The 25,853-nt window shown below is 38.2% G+C and overlaps 1 protein-coding gene across 2 annotated transcripts in view; it reads right to left on the bottom strand.

The window, feature by feature from the left end:
* Positions 1 to 25,853, bottom strand: part of LOC138746147 (tryptophan 5-hydroxylase 2-like) — a 32,739-nt gene that overhangs the window by 5,636 nt on the left and 1,250 nt on the right. The window contains exons 1-10 of one of the 2 annotated variants that reach the window (XM_069904053.1): positions 15,785 to 15,872; positions 14,527 to 14,667; positions 11,440 to 11,623; positions 8,976 to 9,076; positions 6,553 to 6,620; positions 4,599 to 4,795; positions 3,469 to 3,604; positions 2,300 to 2,426; positions 1,768 to 1,863; positions 1,552 to 1,685 (exon numbers count right to left, since the gene is read on the bottom strand). In XM_069904053.1, coding sequence (XP_069760154.1) covers positions 1,552 to 1,685; positions 1,768 to 1,863; positions 2,300 to 2,426; positions 3,469 to 3,604; positions 4,599 to 4,795; positions 6,553 to 6,620; positions 8,976 to 9,076; positions 11,440 to 11,623; positions 14,527 to 14,583 — 1,100 coding nt within the window. In that variant the 5' untranslated portion in view covers positions 14,584 to 14,667; positions 15,785 to 15,872. Of the gene's footprint in view, positions 1 to 1,551; positions 1,686 to 1,767; positions 1,864 to 2,299; positions 2,427 to 3,468; positions 3,605 to 4,598; positions 4,796 to 6,552; positions 6,621 to 8,975; positions 9,077 to 11,439; positions 11,624 to 14,526; positions 14,668 to 15,784; positions 15,873 to 25,853 lie in introns of those variants that run through there. The other variant, XM_069904052.1, reaches the window with a different exon arrangement.

Below are 25,853 nucleotides of genomic sequence, written 5' to 3' on the forward strand. Positions count from 1 at the left end.
AAGCGGTATCAGGGCAACTGGAATCCATCAATGCTGACTGACTATTGTTGGATGTTGACATGAGAGGCATCAGATGCTGAGTACAATTGAGAATTAGCGGAAAAACTTGTTTAGGTCAGTTGAATTAATGTAATGTGTCAGCATCATTATGCAATTAAACATGCTAAATTCAATCAAAGTTAATTTACTGTGTCTCCAACTTCCTACGTGATGCAGCAAATCTGAAATTAGCTTTGTGTTTAGCTTGAAGTTGTTTATCGTGATCTCTATTTTTTTTCAGGAAGCAAACCTTTTGATAAAATTTTTTGTCTAGTGTTATCATGCTCTATGTCTAAAATTATTTTTAAAATTTTAATTAGTTTACCCCTGGATGAAACTAAAACTGTATGTGTTGAATGTGCATAGATGAAATTCAGTTTATTTAAAATATGGGGAGAAAGTACCACAGATAAAGGTTCCCATATTGTGTGATTAGTACATGCAGCCAAGGATGTACATTTCCCATTAGATTTTCCTTCCCTGCTACATGAGACAGCATAGCTGATAACTAGACAGCAAAGAGAAAATAATAGATAAAGGCAACCAAATATTAATGATTAATTGGATAGTCAATTCCAACTGAAATGGAATGAAATAAATTGCATTTCTTTTACTAAATCAGAAATATCATCAGTTTATAATTCATTATTATCCAGTTGTTGCAGCAACAATCTGATTTCCAATAAAAGGCATTTCAATCCTATACATTTGATTAATTTTAGCCATTTTAATTTTGGGTGTGGGAATCAAATGGAATCATCCATTCTTTAAGGAAACAAGATGCACAATAGCTGAATGCAGAGCATCTTTCACTTCACTAACTAAACAAGCTCATTGAACTCTCCAGATATTCACATAATAAAAACAGGAAATTAAGAAAAACAAACACCAAATCGGGTACTTTTATATTATTTTGCGTCACCTGTTGTCCTTAAGACTGGGTTGACTTGTCTGGATAGCATGCTAAACAAAGTTTTCCGCTACATCTCGGAGCACATGACAAACAATTCAATTCATATATAAAGGAGTAAATTAAACATTACTCCATGTCTGTCACCATATTTTAATTGGTGAAAACATACATTGGAATGCAAGCCCACAAATCAAAGCAATCTGTAGGATTTTCAAAGATTAATCAAATGCCTTTGGAAGATTAATGAATATAATATGCCATTGCATTCATCTATCCTCTCTGATACACTCTCAAAAAAGCTCAACTGATTTAATCATATGTAATTTGCCTTTAACAGATTTAAACAGGATCGCCTTTATCAATCTATCCTTGTGCTACTTACTGTGGAAAAAGTCCCTTGGGTGTTTATTTATCTAAACTTCCCACCAGTTTGCATTTATCGATTTTTTTTATAATAATAGTATGCGGGGTTGCATAAAAAAAAGGTCCTGACCGAGAGCCAGCATGCACTCAATGGGCCAAATGGCCTCCTTCGGAAACTCCATGAGCCCAACACTGCCAAAGGCTTGTGCTAGATCTTGGAGGAAAGAAATACTTGCCTCATTTTCTCTTTAGCCTCCTCGAAGCTTTCTGACAGAAAATAGGCTTCCTGGAAGGTGGTGATGAGACATTCCTGGGTACAGGTTGTCTTTGGATCAAATGGTTTGATGATCGCTTTGTCAGATAGCGCATGCTGCAGGACATAATCATGTGTAAAACTGAAATCCTGTGATTACACACCCCAAAGACATGGAAAACTTGAAAATATTTCTTGCCTTTAGTTCGCCGATAGAAGACAAAAGTCCTGCACCATATGCACGCAGTTGTCCTTCTTGCTTACACAGCCCAAACTCAACAGTGAAGAAGTAGCACTACAGATGTAAAAGTCAGCCATTACTATGGCAACTGATGATAATTTACCACACACACATTGTTTTTTTTCGGGTATCTACAGATTAAAAACTTTCTGAATACGGTAACGTCACGAGGGGTTGCAGAGGCCAGGGAAGCGGAGACTGGCGTAGGGCACCAGAAAATGGGGAGAAGGAAAAGCAGAAGAGACAGCCCACTGGACGGTGGCCACGTGGGGGAGGGCTCTGCAGCTGAAAGACCCACATGTGTTAAAACAATCCTACAGTGGAAACTGATCAAATTAAACTCAGGTAACGCAGAATATGTTTCCATTTTTGGCAAAGTGGTTAAAATAGGTGTGTGGTGGCATTGTCAGGAGGCATAGTAACATGAGTGTTTTGTTTGTTGGATTACTGCTTTAAACATAGGAAATTCAAAAGATGGGCTAAATCTTACAGTGGCTAATTTCTGAACATCTTCGTCTCCTGCTGTGAGAGACACGAGACCCAGTTCTTGTGAAAACTCTGCAAAGCTTGGTTCTGCCAGCAGGGGCACATGTCCCAACAGTTCATGACATGTATCCCTGTAAAATACATATTAAAAAGAACAATTATAATGCCTTTTCATGGAATATTGGCTAAATTAGCCTGTGGGCAAGCATCAGCAGGAAACATGCAGGCATGAGTATCTCCATGCATTTAGACAGGTGATTGGACACCCCTAACTTAATGTGGTGGCTTAAGGGGCAGATCAATGAATTAGCCTGCTGTGGGGTGTATCACTTCCTGATGACCCAAAATCTTTCCGCCACCTGACAGGAACAAATCAGGGGAGCAATTGGATGTTCTTCACCTGCTTATCCAGCAACACTCAGAATTGGACAGTGTCTGGGAAGCTTGATGAATTACCATGCACATCCTCCTCTACATGGCTATGTAGCTACTTGCCAGCAGTTCTCCAAAGACCCTCAAGCCCATGATTTCAACTATCTGAAAAGGACATAAGCGAGTGTAATTCCACCCTTTGCAAAATCCCCTCATGTTGCAGGAAATCCTGTGTTAAATACTTATCAGACTTCCGACATCTGTAATTTCACCATATTACAAAATGCTTTAAGCTTAGCCTAATCTGACTGAACTAATGTATTCATTATTGCAAACCGAGCTTTAGCACAGTTCCAATTAAATCCTGCTGAGATAGTATGAATGATTTCACATTGGCCAGAAATGGATCTGCAATCACAGGGTCCTTGTGGCCAATTAACACTAATTCCAATGGAATTTTCTCCCAATTTTTGCCAAGAGTCCTCTTTGTTCCACCATGCCAATAAAACCTGTTGAGCAAGCAGGAATCTGGATAATACCAATGCTTCTTCATCTCTGAGCCTGGATACAGGAATACCCCGAGGATGTCACTCATAAAGTAAGATTAAGGCTTTGCTTGAGAGATTGTGGGTTGAAAAATCACATTTTCTTGAAGATTGCACTACACAACAGTTAAATTATTTGAATACTTATAGAATCAATCATGGCTAAGAGCAGGTTCTTCAATGATCTAATATCATTTTGCAAGAGTTTCAGGATGATATGGTATATAGGAGGTTGGTCTGGTGAACAGCAACTCACGGTTCTGGAGTGTAGAAAGGATCAGATCCATGGCGAAGGTACTGAGTGCAATGGAAAACACGAAAAGCCAGTCCAGCCAAAAAGTCTCTTGGGGACAAATATCCAGCCACAGGTCTTAGCACAAAGCCTGTTCGTTCTGCAACATTCAGGTGGTTAACAGCGACTTAAATTCAATCCACTAACGTTAAGAACATAAACAGCCATTAGTAAGAACGAGGACTTAAACTAGAGTTTCAGGGAGAGGGAACCAGAGAACAGATGGTGGAGTGGTTGTGGAAAAAGATGTTCTTAACCCTGCAGACAAAGACAGAAATAGAAAGATTGAGCACAATGGGAATAGTTCTGAGTCGTCCCTATTTCACAGCAAGGAGTATTGGGGGAAGGGCGTATGATCTTAAAACATGTGGAATTATGACATTGTGGCCATAATTGCAGGAGGGGCAGGATTGGCAGGCGAATGTTCCAGGGTTCCATAGTTTTAGACCTGATAGAGAGGGAGGAATGAAAGGAGGAGGGGAGCATTGTAATTCAGGGAAAATTTCACAGCAGAGCTCAGACAGGATAGATCAAAGGACTCATTAACTGAGACTATATGGGTGGAACTGAGGAAAGAAAAAGGGATGACCGCATTAATGGGATTATATTATAAACCTCCCGATAGTCAGTTGGAATGGGAGGAGCCAATTTGTAGAGAGTTGCAAGAAGCAAAGTTGTGATAGTAGGTCATTTTAACTTGGTATATATTGACTGAGTCTCCCACACTGTAAAAGGCTGGATGGATAGCAATTTATCAAATGTGTTCAGGAAAGTTTCCTAAATCAACATATAGAAGAGCTCAGGTTCCAAACGGCAACTACCTTTTACTTCCCATGGATGCTGTGTGACCTGCTGACGCTCCGGTTTCCTCCCACCATTCAAAATGTATCGAGGTCTAGGTTAATTGGGTGTAATTGGGCAGCACAGACTCGTTGGCCAAAATGGCCTGTTATCATGTTGTTTGTCTAAAAACTGCACAAATGTGCTCCCCTGAAAATCAGCATGTAACAACAGTACTGTCTCCACATTGAACCCAGGTCTGCTTCATTGGCAGGGATGAACTTCATCCCCGAACCAGTAATGTTGCCAAATACCTTTCAAAAATGCTGAAACATCTTCCAACTGCGGGATATTATCCTCTCTGTATCCACAATGCTTTGTTAGGAGAGGGAAATTCTTGAGATACTCTTGGCACGCATGAGTTGGGTAAAGTTTAGTCAGCTCTCTGTACACCATTCCCCAAGTCCGAATTTCTTCCTCCATGTATTCAACTCTGGGAATGGGTTGACCACTAGAGGGCAGTAAACAGACAATTTAGCAAACATAAGCGAAGGACACATTGCAAATCTGTGCTGAGTGGAATTTAAACTTTGTTTAGCAACCAGCAAATATTATAAAGATGGAGGCACAAAATGAAAATTAATGTTTTATAAGGTTATAAATTTACAATATTAAAATCTTTCCTAGTATTGTGTTTTTGGACATTTCTGTCAGAAAGGTGATTGAGGTTCAGTTTTGTGTATATCAGAGCTTTCTCAGAAGGCATGTTCCCAATGTCTGCTATCTACTTTTATAAATGCACCACAGAAAGTACCTGGTCCAGATGCATAACAGTTCATCACAGGAACTGCTCTGTCCAAGAATACAAGAACCTGCAGATACTTGTGAATTCAGCTCAGGCTATTACACAAACCAACCTCCCCTCCATCAACTGTGTCCACACGTCCCACTGCATCAGGAAACCAGCCAGCATTTTAAAAGGTCCACTCCACCCTGGCTACACTTTCTTCTCCCCTCTCCTGTTGGGCAGAAAACACAAGTTTGAAAAGGACAGCTTCTTCCCCACTGATATCAGACAATTGAATGAATCTCTCTTCAGGTAAAGAGGTGCAGACCTTGCACTCTTTTAATTGAACTTTTTTCTCTTTTCTGCACTTATGTTTTATTTTGCACGACCTGTCATGCCTAACTATGGCTTGGCTTGGCTGGATATCATGCCAAACAGGTTTTCACTATATCACGGTACACTTGAAAATAAAAATTCAATATAATTCAAGATCACCTGAAGAAGAAAAGCCTTTTAGCCAACTCTCCAAATGAAATCTAGCAACACAAGCAAATTCTACACCTCATCTTCCAGAGATCTTTGGATGATCCTGTCATTTTATTGATTGACAAAATGTCAGCTCGGTAAGACAGGGATTGTTGGTTGCCTCTCAAAAAGAAACGGCCACTAACTGCGTCTTCATCTTGTCCGCTATTACTGTGCAAGGCCACAAAGCACTAACTCAGTCTGATGCAGAACAAATATTCTGAAACAAGAGGGAGCCCTGGAGTGTGCCTGTGGGTATGCAAGGTTATGGTTATATACCAGACTGCTGTCACAATTAAAGCAACAGTGGGTGAGTACAGAGACTACATTCGAAACAGGTACCTCAACCAGCCAAGGATCTGGGGTAAGACCTCAGAGTCTAAGCAAGCCTTCCACTAAGCGATTCTCTTTTGGGTGTTTGCTCAATCACCAAGCATTTGTGTGCATTATCCTGGCATATTCTTTTTTAAATAATGAATTGTACACTTAAAACAAATGAAATGTCTGATCTGTGCGCACTTCATTTTATATCTTGTATTTATGTCATAAATGCTGGGGAGATTTTAGGGCCACTTTCTTCGTTAATTCTTGATGTGGTCATCTGCATAATCTCTAGTAACAGTCTTTCATTAATGGCGGGTAAAATTGTTAGATGTGAGCTTCAAATTGGGACACAATCATTATATAAGCAACAGAAAAATCTGGGGGTCCGTGATGCAGAAACTCAGCAGGTCACACAGCATCCGGAGAAAATAAAAGGCAGTCAATGTTTCAGGCCTGATCCCTTCATCAGTCGAAACGAGGATTGCCCTTTACTTCCTCTGGAGGCTGCATGACCTGCTGAGTTTCTCTAGCAGTTGTAAACAACATTATTACATTATAAATAACATTAAGATCTCTGAAACAAGCTGATTGGCGGATTTTTAAACAAGTTCTTGTTCCCTTTGAATACTTACATTTTGTAATTCATGGCAATGTCCACAAAATACTTCCTTCGCTTTCTGTAGACATTATCTTTAAAACCCTAGGAACAGAAAGAATTGAGGCTACATTTACCCTGTAACATTAGCGTCGGTGATGAAAGATTTTCACACTAACACTAATTCTGCAGTGTAAATGTAGTCCACAACACAAGAATATCACAAAGCAGTAACATTGTTATCAGATCAAAGAGTATGAGCATGTTAATGAAACATAGATGATTTTATATCATACCAAAATCCTATTAAATAAAATCTTTCAAATCCACTTACATTTCAATTGAATTTAAGAAAATCCCAATCTGGATTTACAAAATTCTAAATGGCAACAGCAATAAGTCTGAATAGTTATTTATATATTTATTCTATGTATTTGTTATCTCTTTCTGTTCTGGTAAAATTCAATGTATACTGTTGTTGTTAGTTTATATTACGTATCGGTCTGTGTGAACTTCAGTGTATTTGTACTTATGTGCATGACAATAAACTCGTTATCATTAAAATATCATTAAATAAGTTTTTAAAGTGTAATATTATATTTCTACGTATCAATACTACAACAATGCAGGGTAGTGAGATCATTTGAAAATATTGCATATAGTTTTGGTCTCATTATGTAAGAAAGTATATTCTTGCCTTGAAAGCAGTGCAGATTATGTTCAGAAGAATAGGTTTTGGCTGGAGGGGTTCTCTTGTGGTAGAATATTAAGTGGACTAGCTGCATCATGGTCTGGCATGGGGTCACCAATACCCCTAAGCAGAAATCCCTGCAAAATGTAGTGGACACAGCCCAGGACATCACAGGCTAAACCCTCCCCACCATCGAGAACATCTTCAGGGAGTCCTGCCGTCAGAGAGCAGCAGCAATCATCAAGGATCCACAAAAGCAGCTCTGTTCTCACTGCTACCACAAGGAAAGAGGTATAGGTACCACAAGACTCACAGCACCAGGTTCACGGACAGCTGCTACCCTTCCACCAGCAGACTCCTCAACCTTCACCATCTGACTCCCTAACAACAAACTCAATCAGAGAATCATTTAAGATTCTTACTTTTGCACTTTATTTTTTTCTCTCTCTCTCTGTATAGTCAGGTTGTTTACATTTCTTTATTTGTTTACATGTGCACATATCTTCTTGGTTGAAGTTTTTTACACTACCAATAAGTGATAATTCTGCCTCACTCACAGGAAAAGAATCTCAGGGTTTTATGTGATGTCATGTATGTACCCTGACAATAAATCTGAACTTAATTTAACAATATTCTCTGTGGTTCAGAAGAAGGAAAATATTTTGAAGTGTAAGACTTTGAGGGCCCGACTAAGATCGATGGTGAGGAAGCTTTCCCTGATCTGGGAGTCAAGAAATGGGCCATGATCTCAGGTAACAGGATACTCCAAATCATCTCCCAGAGGTCTGTGAATCTTTGGCGTTCTCTGCTCTACAGAGCTGTGGACACTGAATCACTATGTATATCCAGGCTGAGATAAGGAGTTGTTGTTCCTGTTGTAGTGAAGATCCTGCAGTCCAGTGTATAAAGACCTCAACAGATGAGATTAAATGACTTCTGGAGTATGAGGAATCCAGTTGAATTGAACAAGAAAGTAGAGTTGACGTCTAAGTGGCCTTCTTCCACTCCATATATTCATGCTTAGGCATGCGTCTCAGCGCCAAAAGTGGAAGGCAGAGAGAGGAGCATCCAGTTTCCCCATCAGTCAGGTAAGCTGTCAGAAATTCCTGCACAGGCGAATCTCGCTGCAGGTGTAGAAAACATTGATTGAGAGATTAACTGTTTTATTCAGGCACTGAGAACATGAACAGAATAAAGTCCTCCGGAGCCTTAAATTTCCTTCATTCGTCATAAATTGCAGGACATTGATTAGCATCCATGTTGAATGGCTGTTTTTAATGAAAACCCATGCTCACCAGGATGATGTTTATTATTTCGTCAGCAAGGATTTCTTTGGGATTTCTGACATTGCAACCTGCGATTGAGCAGAAGGAAGGCAAGGACCAAAATTCACAAGTAGTGTCTGTCAGTTCAATAAAATTTACTGATTTTTGAGCAAAAAATTAATTTAAAAGTGGACATTAAAAATATTTCTTTTTGTGACATTGGACTTATGATTTACCTTTGTATCATGATCTCTTCAGTAATGTTCAGTCCATATCTTGGGCCAGATTTAAAAACATGGCTAATAAGGAGACAATGGGATAGATTTATTGGGAAGAACTCATAAGAAGTAACTTGCCTTGTTTTGTGTATTTTTATGTGGGCTGTTTTAGACACTCATTGTAATCAAACTGGCCTTTCGCTGGTCTCGCCTATTAGCAGAAGTTACCATTAGCCTGTCATACATTTCCCCTGTTATTTGAAAAGGGCTTTTTATAAGTACTCACTGGATGGTCTGCATCAAGATCTGAGCCATACATCAGGACTCTCTGGGAACTCTTATCTAATTCAGAGATCTTTTTTGGAAACCAAAGAACTCCACTCAGCTCTAGAAAACACACATTAAAATAAAGGTATTAGCACAGTCAATCTAAAAACAATTATCGAATAGTGGTTAGTGCAACTCTGTTAAAGCACCAGTGTTAAGGTCTTGGGTTCGAATCCCACACTGTCAGGAGTTTGTATAATCTCCCCATGTCTATGTGAGTCTCCAGTTCCTCTCATCATTTAAAATGTACCGAAGGGTTGTAGGTCAATTGGGTATAATTGGGCGGCACGAGTTTGTGGGCCGAAAAGGTCCATTACTGGGCTATATGTCTGTATCTGAAATTTAACCTTCTAATTAAGAAATAGTTCTTGCCATATAAATCCATTTTATTCATTTTATAAGATGAGAACATTGCCAAAATGCCAGCATTTATTGCCAATCCCTAATTGCCCTTGATGTTAATGGAGAGCCACATTGGGCAGCAGTCCAACTACTCCCTGATGATGTTGGATCGGGAGTTCAAGGGTTTGGGCCCAGTGATAATGCAGAAAAAAATCAATATATTTCTAATTTGGGGTAAACAGGTTAGGGCTTAATTCCCTGCAGCATAGAAGAATGAGCAGTGATTTGATGGAGGTATTTAAAATTATGAGGGAGATAGACAGAGTAAATGTATGTAGGCTTTTTCCACTGAGGACAGGTGAGGTACAAACCAGAGGATGTGGATTAAGAGTGAAAGGGGAAAAGTTTAAGGGAAACTTCACACAGACAGTGGTGGGGCTGTGGACCGAGCTCCTAGCTGACATGGTGAATGAAGGATCCATTTTAACATTTAAGAAGAATTTGGACCTCTACATGGATGGGAGAGGTATGGGTGCAGGTCAGTGGGACTAAGTAACAAAAAAAAAATTTTGGCACAGACAGGAACAGCTGAAGGGGCCAGTTTCTGTGCTGTAGTGTTCTATGGTTCTATAAATAAAGTCTTTAACCTGGGGTAGACTATTCTAAAACTAGAAGGGGCTGATTTAAGGTCAGGGAAGAGGTGCGGCCTCAACTACTTCCTGTGGCAAAGAATTCCACACATTTACCACTCTCTGAGAGAAGAAATTTTTCCTCATCTCAGTCCTAAAAAAATTCCCCCTTATGTAGGTTCTTGGGAGTCACTATCTCGGAAGATCTTTCCTGGAACCAACACACCAATGGCATCATGAAGAAAGCCTCTACTTCCTCAGGAATTTACGGAGGAGCTAGTGGAGTTGTTCAAGTGAACCGGTACGTACTTGAAGGGCCGACATGGCCTGTTTCCGTGCTGTAAACGGTTATATGGTTATGGTTTTTTTTTAAATCCAGAGAGTAGTCCATATCCAGAACGAACTGCCAGAGGAAACTATAGAGGTGGGTACAATTATAGTGTTCAAAAGACCTTTGGACAGATATACAGGGAGGAAGAGTTTAGAAAGGCAGGCAAATGGGACTGGCTTAGAACTCCAACTTGGATGACATAGATGAATTGGGTGGAAGAGTCTGTTCAGTGCTGTATGTCTCTGAGACGCCGGTCAATAATTACAGGAGTGTGCCTTTTCATATCTGGATCTAAAGTAGGACCTGTCAGATATGGTGAGTAGACACTGATGAAGACGGGAATGTCTCCTGCCAGGTTTAGTGGTAGAAGCACTTCAGAGGCTTCTAGATAGACACATGAATATACAGGGAATAGAAGGCGATGTATCAGGTGCAAACAGCAAAATATTAGTTTAAATTGGCCATCATGTTTGGCATAGACATGTTGACAGAAAGGCCTTTTCCTGCACTGTTCTATGTTCTATGAATGTCATATGTATTCCCACTAATTATACAGCTTGGACAAAAAAATTTAGTACCAGAAGACAAAAGTGAGTAACCCATTTGTACCTCAGGTGCAAGAATAACAATGGTTGGAGCTGGAGTGGAGTTGACCATTGCTTTAACGAATTGAAAAATACTACCTTGCTCTAAAGATTCCCAATGCATTGATGCCTAACCTCACTTGCATTAGGTGAGAAAAAAAGGAATATTCTTTTTTGCCAATATATTCAACAACATTTTAACATCGTGAGAGTAATTTTATTTTCAAAGGATAAGGATAACACTGAACAATTTCACCAATGAAATCTCAGCCTCTGCTCCCAGAAGTGCACATACATAGTTTACCTCCTTTCCAAAGTCCCGTTGCTTTGGAGACATGCAATGGACTGCAGATGATGGGATATGGAGCAACAATCTGGTGGAGAAGCACAGCAGGTCAAGCAACATCAGTAGAAAAATAAAAGAATTGATGCTGCTCAACCCACTGAATTGCTCCAGCAGGTTGTGTTTTGGTCCAGTTGCTTGGACTCACTGCTCTGAAAACTTAACGATTACAAAGCTGAAGATGTGACTTGTACCTTCCTCTTCCATCCAGTTACTTGTCATTAGATTCAAGGATACAATGGTTGAATGGGCCTTTAGCAGTTGAATCAGTTCATTGAAATCTTCTTTTGTGCTGTTGCAATCCACAAATATCTCAACTTCTGAATCTCTCCTCTTCGACTTTCTGGATTCGATATGGACGAGGCTGATGTGCTTCTCCTGCAGAAAGGTGATTCAATTCAAAATGTAGTTTTCACAGCAAGTCAAAATATGCACGGTTAGCATCGTAGTTAGCACAAGACTATTACAGCGCCAGCGACCCGGGTTTGAATCCGGCGCTATCTGTGAGGAGTTTGTACGTTCTCCCCATGTCTGCATGGGTTTCTTCCGGGCGCTCTAGTTTCCTCCCACCCTTTAAAGTACACAGGAGTTGTAGGTTAATTGGGGTATTTGAGTAGCACCGGCTCATGGCCGGAAGGGCTTGTTACCGTGCTGAATGTCTAAATTTAAATTTAAATATCCATGAATCTTAATTTTAGAGATGGGAGAAATAATTAAACAATGGAATACAGAGCAATTCAGAACTACAATCTTGTGGATTGTGTGTTTCTACCTAGCATTGCATAATTTCATTTTGTCAGTGTTAATTTACTATTAATCACAAGGAAATGGCATAAACTAAAAAGAAAAGTTGACTAGATAACAGGTAATTTCATGTTAAGGATACTGAAGGGGAGAAATTCATCTTTAGTTGCTAGCACCAAGCCTGTGCAAGAATTTTGAATGCTGGCATTACTCCACAATGCACACTCTGTGCCATAACCTCAGGGACAGAAAGGAAGAAGCTAACTTTTATCTCTGGTATTTGCAAAACTCTGCCACTTCTGCTCTGACAGGAAGTGAACAACATTATTTCGAACCTGAGTGGAGACCGATTGGACATCCAGCCTCACAGCTGGCTCGAGCTTTCTGGGTCCAATCCTGACCTCCAGTGGTGACTATGTGGAGTTTGCACAATCCTCTGATGGCTAGGAGGATAGATAGGTTGGTCTTTTAGAGAAGGAGATGACCCACAGGCCAGTGACCATGGTGGCGAGCCAGCGAAGGGCTCTGTGGCTGAAGAGCACACAGGCTGTTGGTGACTTGAGGTGAGGAATCCACGCAGGCTGTGGACTGCTAGAGACTGGCTTGATTCAGGATGAAGAGGTACCAGGCATCAGAAACAGGATGCGAGAGGGTGCCAAGTGTGCTGAGGGCTTCCTGAACGTGTCAGAGGTTTGGTTCTGGAGCTCTGGTTGCCGATATTTACAGCCTTTTCCAGAGTCAAATCTTTTTCACCCAACAGTCTTTCTCCAAGTCCATTATCTGGGATTCCGCAAACTATACTGTCTTTAATGAGTGAATTTACTCAGGACTTACTCAGACACTTTTGATACCATGTTATGCTTGTTCTTTCCAGAAGAACAATTTTATGTGGTTTTAACACTTAACCGGCTTTTCCATTCACCACTGACGTCAAAGAAACATTGCTACAAAGATCTAGTGCCTTCTTTGCTAAACATTCAATCTCTCCTGCATTTAATTTCATTCTTTAATCCTCTCCTTGGTAATCTGCAACAGTGGTGTCACCAAACACGATGAACAGTCAATCACAGAGAAATATTCTCACATACTGCAAATGAGGAAACAGGAAGTCAATTTTATCAGAGATAGCAAAATAAAAATTTGAGAAGGAAGGTCAAATTAAACTAGGAACTGAAATATCCTTGGAACTCTTAACATGCAATGGAAAATATGCATTTCCATAAATATAAATTAGTTTACAGGAGAAGAAAGTTTGTTCAGTCACACCAAACATCACCCATTTAATTTATTTTTATTTACAGGACGGTAGAAGCCAATTCTGACCATTTAAACTTGTGCTGCCCAATTACACCCAAATTAACTTACAACCCCATACATTCTGGATGGTGGGAGGAAACCAAACCACCCAGGGAAATCCACGCAGTCACAGGGAGAACATACAAATGCCTTTCAGACAGCACCAGATTTGAACCCTGGCCACTGTCACTGTAATAGGCAATGGGGAAGAAGTTTAAGGGAGATGTGCATGGTGGATGCCAAGAGTAGTGAAGGAAGCAGATACAATAGTAGAATTAAAGAGGCGCCTCAAACCGTGCATCTTGGCGCCTCACAGTTCGGCGGGCAGCAACCTCCTTTGAAGAAGACCGCAGAGCCCACCTCACTGACAAAAGGCAAAGGAGGAAAAACCCAACACCCAACCCCAACCAACCAATTTTCCCTTGCAACCGCTACAACCGTGTCTGCCTGTCCCGCATCGGACTTGTCAGCCACAAACGAGCCTGCAGCTGACGTGGACATTTACCCCCTCCATAAATCTTTGTCCGCGAAGCCAAGCCAAAGAAAGAGAGAGAAGCATGAAGATGAAGGGGATGGAGGGATATCTATCAGGTGCAAGCAGCAAAGATTTAGTTTGATTTGGACATCATAGTTGGTACAGACACATGGGCTGAAGGGCCTGTTCCTATTCTGTAGCGTTCCATGTTCTAATTAGGGCTGAATAGATGGCAATACTTTGTTTCATATCATTTTGCAATGTTTAACTTTATCAGGGGTTTTACAATGAAAATATGCCTAAGAATTGCTTATTGAATCGGTGATTTCAGGATTTAATTCTGTAAAGGCATCAAATGCATCCTCTGTTAAAAAGGCAAAGTTCTTGCCAATATTTTTAGTCTTCTAAATACAGGGGAGACAGGATACCTTCAGTATCAGAAGCTGATGGGAAGAGGAGGGAAGACCACGGGGAGAGAAGGTGTACTAGGCCAAGAACCAGAAGGAATATGGGACTACAAATGAAGCGATGGTCATGCCAGATTCCCTTTAGAAAACCATTGGTATTTTTGACATTTGATTTGCCAGTTATGGCTAATGCTAACATGAAAGTTAAATGCTACCATTGTCATTAATGTTTTCTGTGAACATTTTTTGGATCCAAATTGATCTTTTGCCAAATGCACCACTAAGCTTTTCACATGACAATAAGTAATTCAATAAACCTTTGTGGATACAGTGATTGTCTGCATTCTCCAAAATCTTACTTGAAAGATCTGAAGGGCTTTCACCAGTCCACCAACTTCATTTTTCAAAGCAAACATCAGTGTGGATCTGGAAGCCTCATTCTTGCAAGCTTCTTTGTCAACTTTCTTCTCCTCACGTTTGCTGAGATATTCTTTATTGATCTGCAAAAGGTTTCAAACAAAATTATTACATATGAAACAAAGAGTCCTCTGGTTGTTACAAGCATGAGAAAAATTATCATGGTGGAATTGTTGTGTATACTGGATATCATAGAACCATTGAACATTATGAAAGAACCATTCAGCCCACTAATTCTGTGTTGGAGCACTTACCTCTTTCAGGATTCATAGGCAACAGTGTCAGTGAAGATGAATAGGAGTTAGTTGGTGTCTTACTGAAGGAGGCATTTTCTGGACATGACTGTTTGTTGCAAATGATTAGCCAAAGCTAGAACCCTGTACAGATCTTGCTGAACAAAGCTCAGTGCAGTACACAAAAGAACTGGAGAAATGTGGTTCTCCCTTTGCAAGGAGAACTGCAGGAAAGAGCAGACCTGCGAACCTGAGATCACTGGTACAGGATATACTGGAAAACAATGAATGATCACTTGGAAACAGGAGCTAATCAGAGAGAGGCAGTATGGCTTTGACAAGGACAGACACATCTGCTTGAATTCATTGAAGAGGTAACAAAGTGCATCAATGAGGCCAGGAGAGCAGATGTGATTTGTATGAACTTTAGTAAGATCATGGGCAAGGAGTCACACAGAACACTGATTCAAAAGGATAGGAATCCGGGACAAGGTGGCAAACTGGATCCAAAATAAGCTTGGCAATAGGAGTCAGAGAGTGGTAGTACAGGGTTATTCTTTGCAATTGGATATCCAAAGTTAGTCGGATCCCACAAGGATTAGCACTGGGACCCTTGCTGTTTGTAATATGTAGTGACTTGGATGCGAATGCAGAAGCATGTTCAGTAAGTTGGTGGAATACCCAAAGATTGCCAAAGTTGTTGATATTGTGGAAGATAGTCTTAGTCTGTGTTATGCTTGTTCTTTCAAGAAGAATGACTTTACATCAGTTTAACCCTTAACTGACCGTATTTTCCTTGAGCTGCTTCCACCAACTTCCAGCGACAACGCCCACGACCCCCATCATAAAACCACTTCCAGTTTCCGCCCAACTGCGCACATTATTTACACATATAATAACACATCTTTCCCCTTTTAAAAAAACACACACAAGCACAATACTATGTCCACATAACAAAAGTACCTACATTCCATGGTCAGACTCTTTCCACCAGTTGCATTTGATGATCTCTGGCTTCATGAAGTCATTCAAGATCATTCAGGGCATCCATAAGATTCAGGTGAAGTTCAGAATTCCAAGAAGAGGTTTATTTTTGCCCTTCCTTTTCCTGTTTATCAGTAAGTTCACGAACAATCACCAGTAGCTGTTGATTTTTCTGTTGCAGTTCCTCAACATTACGATAGGTCACCAGATGATGAGAAATCGCTTCAGAGAAACTTCTTATGTCAGCAGAACTAACTTCATCTTTGCACATTTCCTTGTGCATCTTCTAATTACAGCAAAAGCCCTCTATTCTGCTGTGAAATATCTGACATTTGTATCTCTGATTCAGCCTGTTGAATAATGAAGCATGCTTATTCACTTCATCAGTGCATTTTTGTAAATGGAAAATTTCCCTCATGGCATCTTTTAATTTAGCTGAGAGATTTGCCACAGATTTTTGCTCATATTAATATTCTTCCCACTGACACTTCAGAAGCAGAGCTTTTATTTGCACTTCTTTTGCAATTTCATCCAAATATTCATTCACTTTCTTATTTGGCTAATAGCAATTGATCTTGGGCTTCAACATATCCATTATACATCTCTGTGAGCTTCATTCCAGGCTTCACAATCTTGGCCACAGCTGCTGCAGTGGGTGACATCGCATCAGTTCCTCTTCTGATGGTGTTGTGGCTCCTTTAAGCTTTGTAGTTGAAAGAAGATGGTTTGCATTTTTCAATTCCTTATCATGAGGAGACTCTTCAAGTTGTTTACTTAAGAGTTCAGATTCTTGTATCGATATATTCTTATCCTCTAATGCAGCCAATTCTTTCTTTTAGATGCAGCTGAAGTCGCTCATTAGAGTGAAGTTGAGTCTCTATGTGTCTCAAACATTCTTCTATAATGCCACGCCGCTCTTCACCCTTTGTCAGAACTGCAGCTTCTACATCTGCTAACGTTTCTGCTCACTTAAGTGTTTCCTGCAGTTTCTGTTCACCAAGTTCCAGATGTTCCTGTAACTGTCTATGTTTTTGTCTCCTAGCTGGCATAGGAAGGGATCCTTATTTGCCGACCCTTTTTGTAGTTCATCACAAAACAACTTCTGGTTTCTGGCAACCGCACACATTGCATTGCTGGGAAATGTAACATACTAGCACAGCCTTCAGAGTGAGATAGGCTGAGAAATGATGTGGACTTTTCAGGGAGTATCAATGATGCTGAGATATACACCACAAAACACAAGGTCTTAAGGAGTACTGAGGAACCAAAGGGCCTTGCAGTACGTCCGGCATGAATGAGATGTTAGTTTAGCGGTGGAGTCTTAAGAAAGCTGCCATTTTCTTTACTCACATCTGATTCAGACATACGTGTTGTGAATCTTTGGATTTCTTAACCCTGAGGGGCAGGTCGTGCTCAGATTTTTGTGTAAATTCAGGGCAGAGATTGAAAGAGTTTTGGATACCAAAGGAATCAGGGGCTATGAGGTATGCAGGTGAGATAAAACATCAGCTGTGATCTTAGTGAAGAGATCTGAAGGTTCAAATGGACTAATTGTGCTGCTTTTTGGTGTTATGACCTTATGCTGGCTGGGATTGTTCTCTTTAGAACAAAGGAGATTGAGAAAGAATTCAAGACCTTCTTATGAGAAACCTAGACTGTGTAAGCTAATGACCTTAGCAGCAAGATCAGTAACCAGGCGGCATAATTGATAGAAGGAGCTAAGAAAAATATATATTCCATTCAACAGAAAGTGGGGATCTGGAACTCTTCTTGTGAAGAACAAAACCACGACATATTTAAAATGTACCTGAATGTCATTTCAGAGTTGGAAAGTGGGATTGACTCAAAGTCCATGATTTCCTGGTATGAACATAATGGTTTCCTCGTATGCTGCAAATTTCTAGAAGTCTACAGAACTCTCCCACTATTACCCACCACCACAGACCCAGATTGCTAAATGACTTTTCATTAACATTTATTTGCAGAGGCATTTCAATTGCCATGAATCATTGCCGTGAATTTCATTGTTTTTTTTACTCATGGAATAATAAACAGAAAATTGAATGAACATAAAATTATAGCGTCCTCCCATGTATCTGTTGCCAGAAAGCAGTTACCCCTCCACTCACTGGGAATGTGAGGGAAGAGTCATCTTACAACCGTGGAGACTCGATCGAGGGTGACATCTAGAAATTTAGGCGAGTTCAGTTCATCATTTTCCAACCTTTAATTCAGATCACTGCATAGTCATGCAGCAGAAATGTCCAAACTTACAACATCATTTCCTCTGGCAGGAGAAAGTGGTCAGAAAATTACTTAAAGCATATGAGTAAAATCTTGTATTTTCCATATTTTGTAGCTTTACAGGCATCTTTGTCTTCTCCGTAAAGAAAATAGCAAAAGCCGCATAATAAAATGTCTCAAAGTTTAGTTTTAGTCAAGTAAAGTGGCATGTGATGTGGACATGATACTTCATGGGTGGAATTTATTAATTACTGGATCAAAGGTAATGGGTACATTTTGCATTTCTCTTTGCTGAACTAAACTTTGTCTATTTATATAATCATAAACAGTTGAATATAGTTAATGAATTTTTGTGCCTTTTCATCAAATGAGATTGAAAATATCAATGACAAATGACTGAAGATCCATATGAGAAATAATTATAATAAAAATCAGCTACAAAGACAGTATTTACTTATTTATTAGTAACTTGATTTTAATTAAGAAACATGTTTTTTTTTTAAAGAATATAGTATGGTAAAAAGGCCCTTTCAGCCCATGAGCCCATGCCCCTCAATTACACCCAATTGACATACAACCGCCAGTACATTTTAAATGTTGGGAGGAAACCGGAGCCCCCAGGGAAAACCCACACAGACATGGGGAGAATGTACAAACTCCTTACAGACTGTTCTGGATTCGAACCCTCGTCGCTGGCGCTGTACAGCTTTGTGCTAACCACTACACTAACCATGCCACATTATCTAAATAGTTTGATCTCTATATATCCACATCTTGTGTAGTCAGTTTGCACAAGCTCTGTGGGAGAAGAATTATTTTGCTATTGCATTGCAATGTAACCATTTTTATATGGTATCAATATCATAACAGTTAATTCATTCAACATTAATCCTTCGGGGGGTGTGGCAAGATGGCATAAGGATCAGACGTGCCTTCCAGTCCTCTCCTGACTCTATCTTATTGTTTTGTCTAGAAATGCCCGTTAAAATTCTTTAAAAGTTTAGATAATTTCAGTGCTGTTAATTTAACTTATGATGGTACAATTGGTGGAAAAGAGCAAAAAAAAACGACAACAGATCATCAAAAAACTACATTTTCCAAAAGTTCAAGTTTTGGAGCCTACCTACAGGAAAGACACCGGGACTCAGCGTGAAATGGATCCCAGGAGAGAGGTACAGTGTTCGGATGTAGAGCTCTATGCTACATCGGTAGAGCCCCCTAAAGAGGGCACCAAACAGCCTTTAGAACAAAGAGTTACTCAAAGGCATTTGTCAACTGTAGAGGTGGCGCTGCAAACTGCATCTCTTGAGATACAATAATCTATACAACTTGATGTACTGGGAGAATTTAATACATTATGGACTGGGGAAAACCCTGGCCAGTGTCCTCCAGTCATTGCTGGAGAGGCTGTGGCTGGGGTTTCCACATGCAGTCATACTACAAGGAAGGCAACCAGAATGAAGGAAGGAATAGAAGATCCTTTGGAGAAGAAGCAGGAATCTGTTGAGCCAAAATCTCTTCCAATTGAAAAGATTTTTGTGAATCTTGAATCTAAATTATCTTATACAATGCAGGGATTATCCAAGATTATGACTGAACTTGGTACTAGGTTTAATACTTTGGTGAAAATACATTCTCAACAGATGGCTGAGTTTGGAGCTTTTAAGCTTGAAGTGAGAGATAAATTTAATTCGTGTGAAGAAGATATAGACGAAATACGGGATCAAGTTTTTGATGTGACCAAAATGGTCGAAGACTTACAAACTCAAAATAAAAATTTGGTGAAAAAGATTGATTATTTGGAAAACCAATCCAGACGGATCAATATAAAGATTATTGGTTTGCCGGAAGGTATGGAGGGACCAGACCCAAGAAAATTTTTTACTGAATGGATTCCCCAGGTGCTGGGTCAAGAACATTTCCCGGAAGGTATACTACTGGAACGTGCTCACAGAGCCTTGCGTAGAAGACCTATTTCAGGTCAAAGTCCAAGACCTGTTTTGGTTCGTTGCTTGAATTATTACGACAGAGAAATAATTTTACGAGTGACTATTAGAAATGCACAACAGAGAAAATTACCCTTGATGATTCAAAATAATCGAGTTTTCTTCTATGCGGATTTGAGTCAAGGTTATGTTCCAACGACGGGAATTCAATCCTGCTAAAGAGTTGTTGTGGAAGAAAGGTTACAAGGCAACCTTTAGATATCCAGCTGTTTTGAAGGTTTTTCAAGATGGTTGCCAACCAAAGTTCTTTGATTCTCCAAAGGAAGCTATAGCATTTGCTCAAGAGCTGCCAATTACTCAGTTTCAACAGAGACATAGTCTGCCGCGATTTCTAAGGAGACAAGAGATGGAAGAAAAGAGCCGTGCTCCGAGAAGGAATGGTTGTAATGGTGACTCGGCAGTTGGAGCTGATTAAAAGAAGAGTTGTCCTTTTTTTTTCTAATTTTTTTTTTAAAAAAAGGATATTAAATAATGAGGATGTTAGTTTAAGATGAAGTGAGAGTTGGGGGAGAGAACTGGATAGGCACTATTTCCTGAAAGTCATCTGCTACGTGTGAGTTATCTCACACCCATTTTTTTTTGGGAGTTACCGCATTGCGCGGTTTAGACGGGAGGGGGTATTTTTAACCTCCTACCCGTTTTTTTTTCCTTTTTTTTGTATTATTAGATTAAAGAGTGAAGGGTTTTTTTTTGTTTAAATATAAAAAAAAGCATAAGAAAGTATTTGATTGTTTAAAAAACTAAAAATTGATGTGGTTTTTTTTGTAAAGTTTATTCAGTAGATAAGGAATATTTGAAATTTAAATGTGAATGGGATGGATAAGTTTTTTTTATATTTTTTCTTTAACTTTAAGGTGAAAGGAGTGGTAATTCTGGTGTATATTATTTTGCTATTTTAGTTATAGAACGAAGGGAATAATGGTGAAAGTTATAAATTGAATTGTACAATTCTTAATGAGGCTTGAATTTTGTTTGTGGTTTATGCTCCATTTGTTGAAGATATAGATTTTGTTGTAGATGTGTTTTTATTATTTGGATATCTGAATTTTAACGTAATGATTGGGGATATTTAAATGTGGTATTGGAGCTTTTATTGGATAACTATTCAAGAGTAAAAGGGAAAAATGGTGGAAGAGTACTAAAATTGAATTGTACAATGCTTAATGAGGTTTGAATTTTGTTTTAAGATGGTGGTTTATGTGACTAATATGATGATAGATGTGAAGTTAGTTGATATTTGGTGAAGGTTTATCTCTATAGAGAAAGTTTTTTTTTCATCTTTTTTTCATGCTACAATTTTTTTTTAAGAATTGATTATTGTTTAAGAATTTTTGATAGATAATGTTACTAACTTTACTAATTTTTTATATTAAGTTTGAGTTAAATATATGTTTCATCTTAACTCCGTTTGTAAAATATATGCATTTAAGTTTGATTTAAATATGTTTTTTAAGTCTGATATCTTAGTATTAATTACTTTTCTTTTTGTTAGTATTTTAAATCGGTTATGTTTTTGTTTTTTTTCTCACATATATTATTAACTTTATTAATTCTTCACTCTTTATTTGGGGGGGGAAGGGGGGGTTGGACTAATTTGAGTTGGGTTATTAATGTGTAATAATTATTGGGGAGGGTATAGTTTATTTAGATTACTGATATTGTATTGTAATTTTATTATTTTATTCTTAATTTTTTTTAATGTAATCTTATATGTTATTCATGTTATAAAATCTTAAATAAAGTTTAAAAAAAACATTAATCCTTCATAAACAGATACTTCAGTCCAGCTACTGTCAAATTATTCCAGTTATTTTTTTAATTTAGACACGCAGCATGGTAACAGGCCATTTTGGCCCACGAGTCCGTGCCACCCAATTAACCTACACCCCCGGTACATTTGGAACGGTGGGATGCCCTTCAAGTCCACTGCTTTTTGACCTGGCTTTAGAACTTTTCTGAGAATCTAATAATATTACTGGCATTTTAAGTTAGGGTACAGCTTCATTATATGGTGATGATTTATTGCTTTATATTTCTAATCTTCAGACTTGATTGCCTTCTAAGCTTTCTTTAATTTCTCATCTCAGTCAATTTTCAGGTTATAAGTTAAATCTTCATAAGAGTGAACTTTTTGCTTTGAATTAATTTGCCACCAATAAATACTAACCTTCCTTTTAAAAGAAATCAATTTACCTATTTAGGTGTAACAATTAGTGAAAACCATAAAAGCTTATTCAGGTAAAATTTTCTCACCTTATTCAAACTCGAGGAAGGGGCATTATAAAATTGGTCACCCCTTTCTTTATCTTTGGTTGGTTGCATCAACTTTATTAAAATAAATATATTATTTAAATTTTTATATTTTTTTTCTGGTTTAGTCTGTTTTTATTCCTGTCTTTTTTTATTCGCTTGATTCAACCTTATATATAGAAGAATAAACATTGTGTCCTAAATAAAGTTCATTTACAAGAGTGGAGATTTAGCTTTAACAAACTTTTGGTTTTATTATTGAGCAGTCAATATACAAAATCTTATGTTCTGGTTATATTATTAGAAACCGTGAAGACTGTCCAATATGGGTCTCTTTGTAATCTTATTCAGTTACAAAATTTTCTCTTATTTCCCTTTTTGGATCCTCACTTCCTATATCTTGAAATAAATTAACTCATAATCCGGTAGTTAAACATATTTTGAGGATCTGGATACAATTTACAAAAACATTTTGGTTTAATGAGAATTTCTCTTTGTAGTCAGATTTTTTTCTAATAATTTCTTTAAATCTTCTATGATTGATGTAACTTTTAAAGAATGGTATAGATTGGCCATTAAATGTTTTAAAGATTTATTTATTCAAAGTATTTAATGATTCAAATTTATTATAAGCTATTGCTTCTGCTGAATGACATTTACAGAAAGAGTGAGAGAGAGAGAGATTAAAATTAGTTAAGATAAAAATTGTATGTGAAACAGTAATATATATAATTCCTCCTCTATGGTTGATGTTATTGTTGGTTTGGTTTGCCTGAATATGCAGTTGAATGTGGTTTCAGGAAATTAACCAGAATTCTGGTGGTATTCAGAATTATTTTCTTCTTCATTTTGCCACTGAACTGGTAATAATTAATCAAAGCCTTTAGCCAATAATATGTGGCTTGCACGCATCAAGGCTTATAAATAGTGCACATCAATTATTATATGGCTCATTCAGCCATTTGTCCATTTCAAGCATAAATAATAATTCAAAATATTTTTCAGTCATCAGTCATTGATAGGGCTTTCCATCTCAGTTGACAATAGCCTCTTGCTGTTTCCTAACACAAAGGTATTGCTTTGAATTTGAGCCGTGAGAAACCCTGAAATCATTACAATTTTCTCCAAGGAATATGAAAGCATATTAAAGTCAGAACATACAAGGATCATTTACTGACATTAATAGTTCCAGATACCTCTTAGCTCCACAGTAGATTAATGTTTTACCACTTCTAATTCCCTCCAAGTGGAAACGACTGTCTTTTATATAGAAATTATTCGCATCATGTTATAAAGTCAAAATTTTAAATGATTAGAAACCACTACTGGAGAATTCTATTGCCTAAAATCAGGCAGCATCAGTTTTTTTTTTAATCTGTGAGTTAAAAGAATTGCACCAGAAATTCAAACCAGGATAAAGTAAGAGCAAATATATTAAGACTATTTTGGATGCCAGCTTTTGTTTTAAAATTGGAGTAAATACATTGAATTTCAAGGTGATCAGAATCGAATTATCAAGATTACAAGTAGCCTGAAAACTTGCTGGTCTTTCCTGTTAGGCTGCCCAAAGCTACTTACTAATACCATATTTTGCAAAAATTCTTAGTGATGTTGAATTCATAATTCCACAAACATCATTTTGGTCCTTGAGAGGAAACTTATGTTGGATAGATTGCTTTCCAATAGAATATATTCCTTTTTTTGTGTGGCACAGTGACATCAGCAGTAAACTTTGCATTGAGTTTCAAGGAATACCAGCCAAAGTTGTGATAATGAAGTCTTCAGACAGAATTAGGCCATTCAACCCATCGAGTCTGCTCTGTCATTCAAATCATGGCTGATGTAATTTTCCTTTCAACCCCATCCACTTGTCTTCTCCCCATAACCCTTGATGACCTTACTAATCAATAAACTATATCTGCTTTAATATACTGTATACTGAATGAATTCCACAGATTCACAACCCTCTGTGATGAAACTTCTAATCTCCGTTCTGAATGGTCGACCTTTTACTCTGAAGCTGTGCCCTCTGGTCCTAGACTCTCCCATCACTGGAAACATCTTTACCATGCCCACTCTATCTTTCAATATCCAGAATGTTTTGATGAAATTTCTCCATCATCCTTTTAAACTCCATTGAGTACTGGCTCAGAGCCAGCAAAAACTCATCATAGGTTAACTCTCTCATCCCTGGGATCATTCTCCTAAACTTTCTTTGGACCCCCTTAAACGCGTACTCACCTTTCCTATGAAAGGACCACAAAACTGGTCATGTTATTCCAAATGTGGTCTGATAAAGCATCAACATTATGTCTTTATCTTTATATTCTGGTCCTCTTGAAATGAATGCTAATATCGAATTTCCCTTCCTATTTCTTTGAATATTTTATTTTTCATTTTTCTATAAATATACATAGTGAATCTTAAATATCACAATATATTAAACTTTTTCATACAAAGAACAAAGAAAATCCCCTTTCACCTCCCCCTCTTCCTACAAAATATAGGTCCGCACCCAGTCAGAGCTCACATTTACACTATCCATAAAAAATCTCTGCAGGGAAGTCACATCTGTTTATATTGTAGCAGCATCTGTTAATATCATTATTATTATAATTGGGCCCATCGATGGTCCAAATATAGCTGCCATATCTTGACTAATGTGCCATACTTGTTTTTTTTAGATTGCATGTAATTTTCTCCAAAGGTAAACAACTATTCATCTCTGCAGTTCAACATGCTATGAGTAAGGGAGAGTTGGACTTCTAAGTAATTGCAATACACTTCTTAGCCACTGCTAAAGCGACTTTGAATACCACCAAAATTCTGGTTAATTTCCTGAAACCACATTCAACTGCGTATTCAGGCAAACCAAACCAACAATAACATCAACCATAGAGGAGGAATTATATATATATTACTGTTTCACATACAATTTTTATCTTAACTAATTTTAATCTCTCTCTCTCTCTCTCACTCTCTTTCTGTAAATGTCATTCAGCAGAAGCAATAGCTTATAATAAATTTGAATCATTAAATACTTTACAGACACTAAATATCATCAACGTACAATGTAAGGTTTTTTTCCGTGTTTGCTTGCTTCTTGATCCAATCATTTTGGCACAAAGAAAATATTGCCAAAAAAATTTCTGACCCATCATGTGCATAACATAACATAACGTCCACTTTTAAAGCTTGCAATGAGATGGTTCTGTTCCTTTCCTTTCTGCAGTAATAGCAATGGAAGTCCGTCTCACTTCCTCTTGGCTTTGCAATCTATCACCAGTAATGCTCTAAATCAAGGGCTAGCAGTTTCAAATGAGTTTACGTTGCAAATTCGCTTGTGAAAAAAATACAGTTTGTTTTTTTTGTCATTGTTAAGTTACATTAATTTTCCTAAATATAATCCCAACACTTACTTTCCACATCACTAGAATCAACCTTTATATCATATATTTAACATTACTTGCGAACATAGGGTGAGTTTAATCATTTAATACTGATTCAATGTGCCAACAGAAACCAAGTCAGCCCAGTTGGTTATACCTCGTT

The sequence above is a fragment of the Narcine bancroftii genome, chromosome 11, assembly GCF_036971445.1.
Source record: "Narcine bancroftii isolate sNarBan1 chromosome 11, sNarBan1.hap1, whole genome shotgun sequence".
NCBI lineage: Eukaryota > Metazoa > Chordata > Chondrichthyes > Torpediniformes > Narcinidae > Narcine > Narcine bancroftii.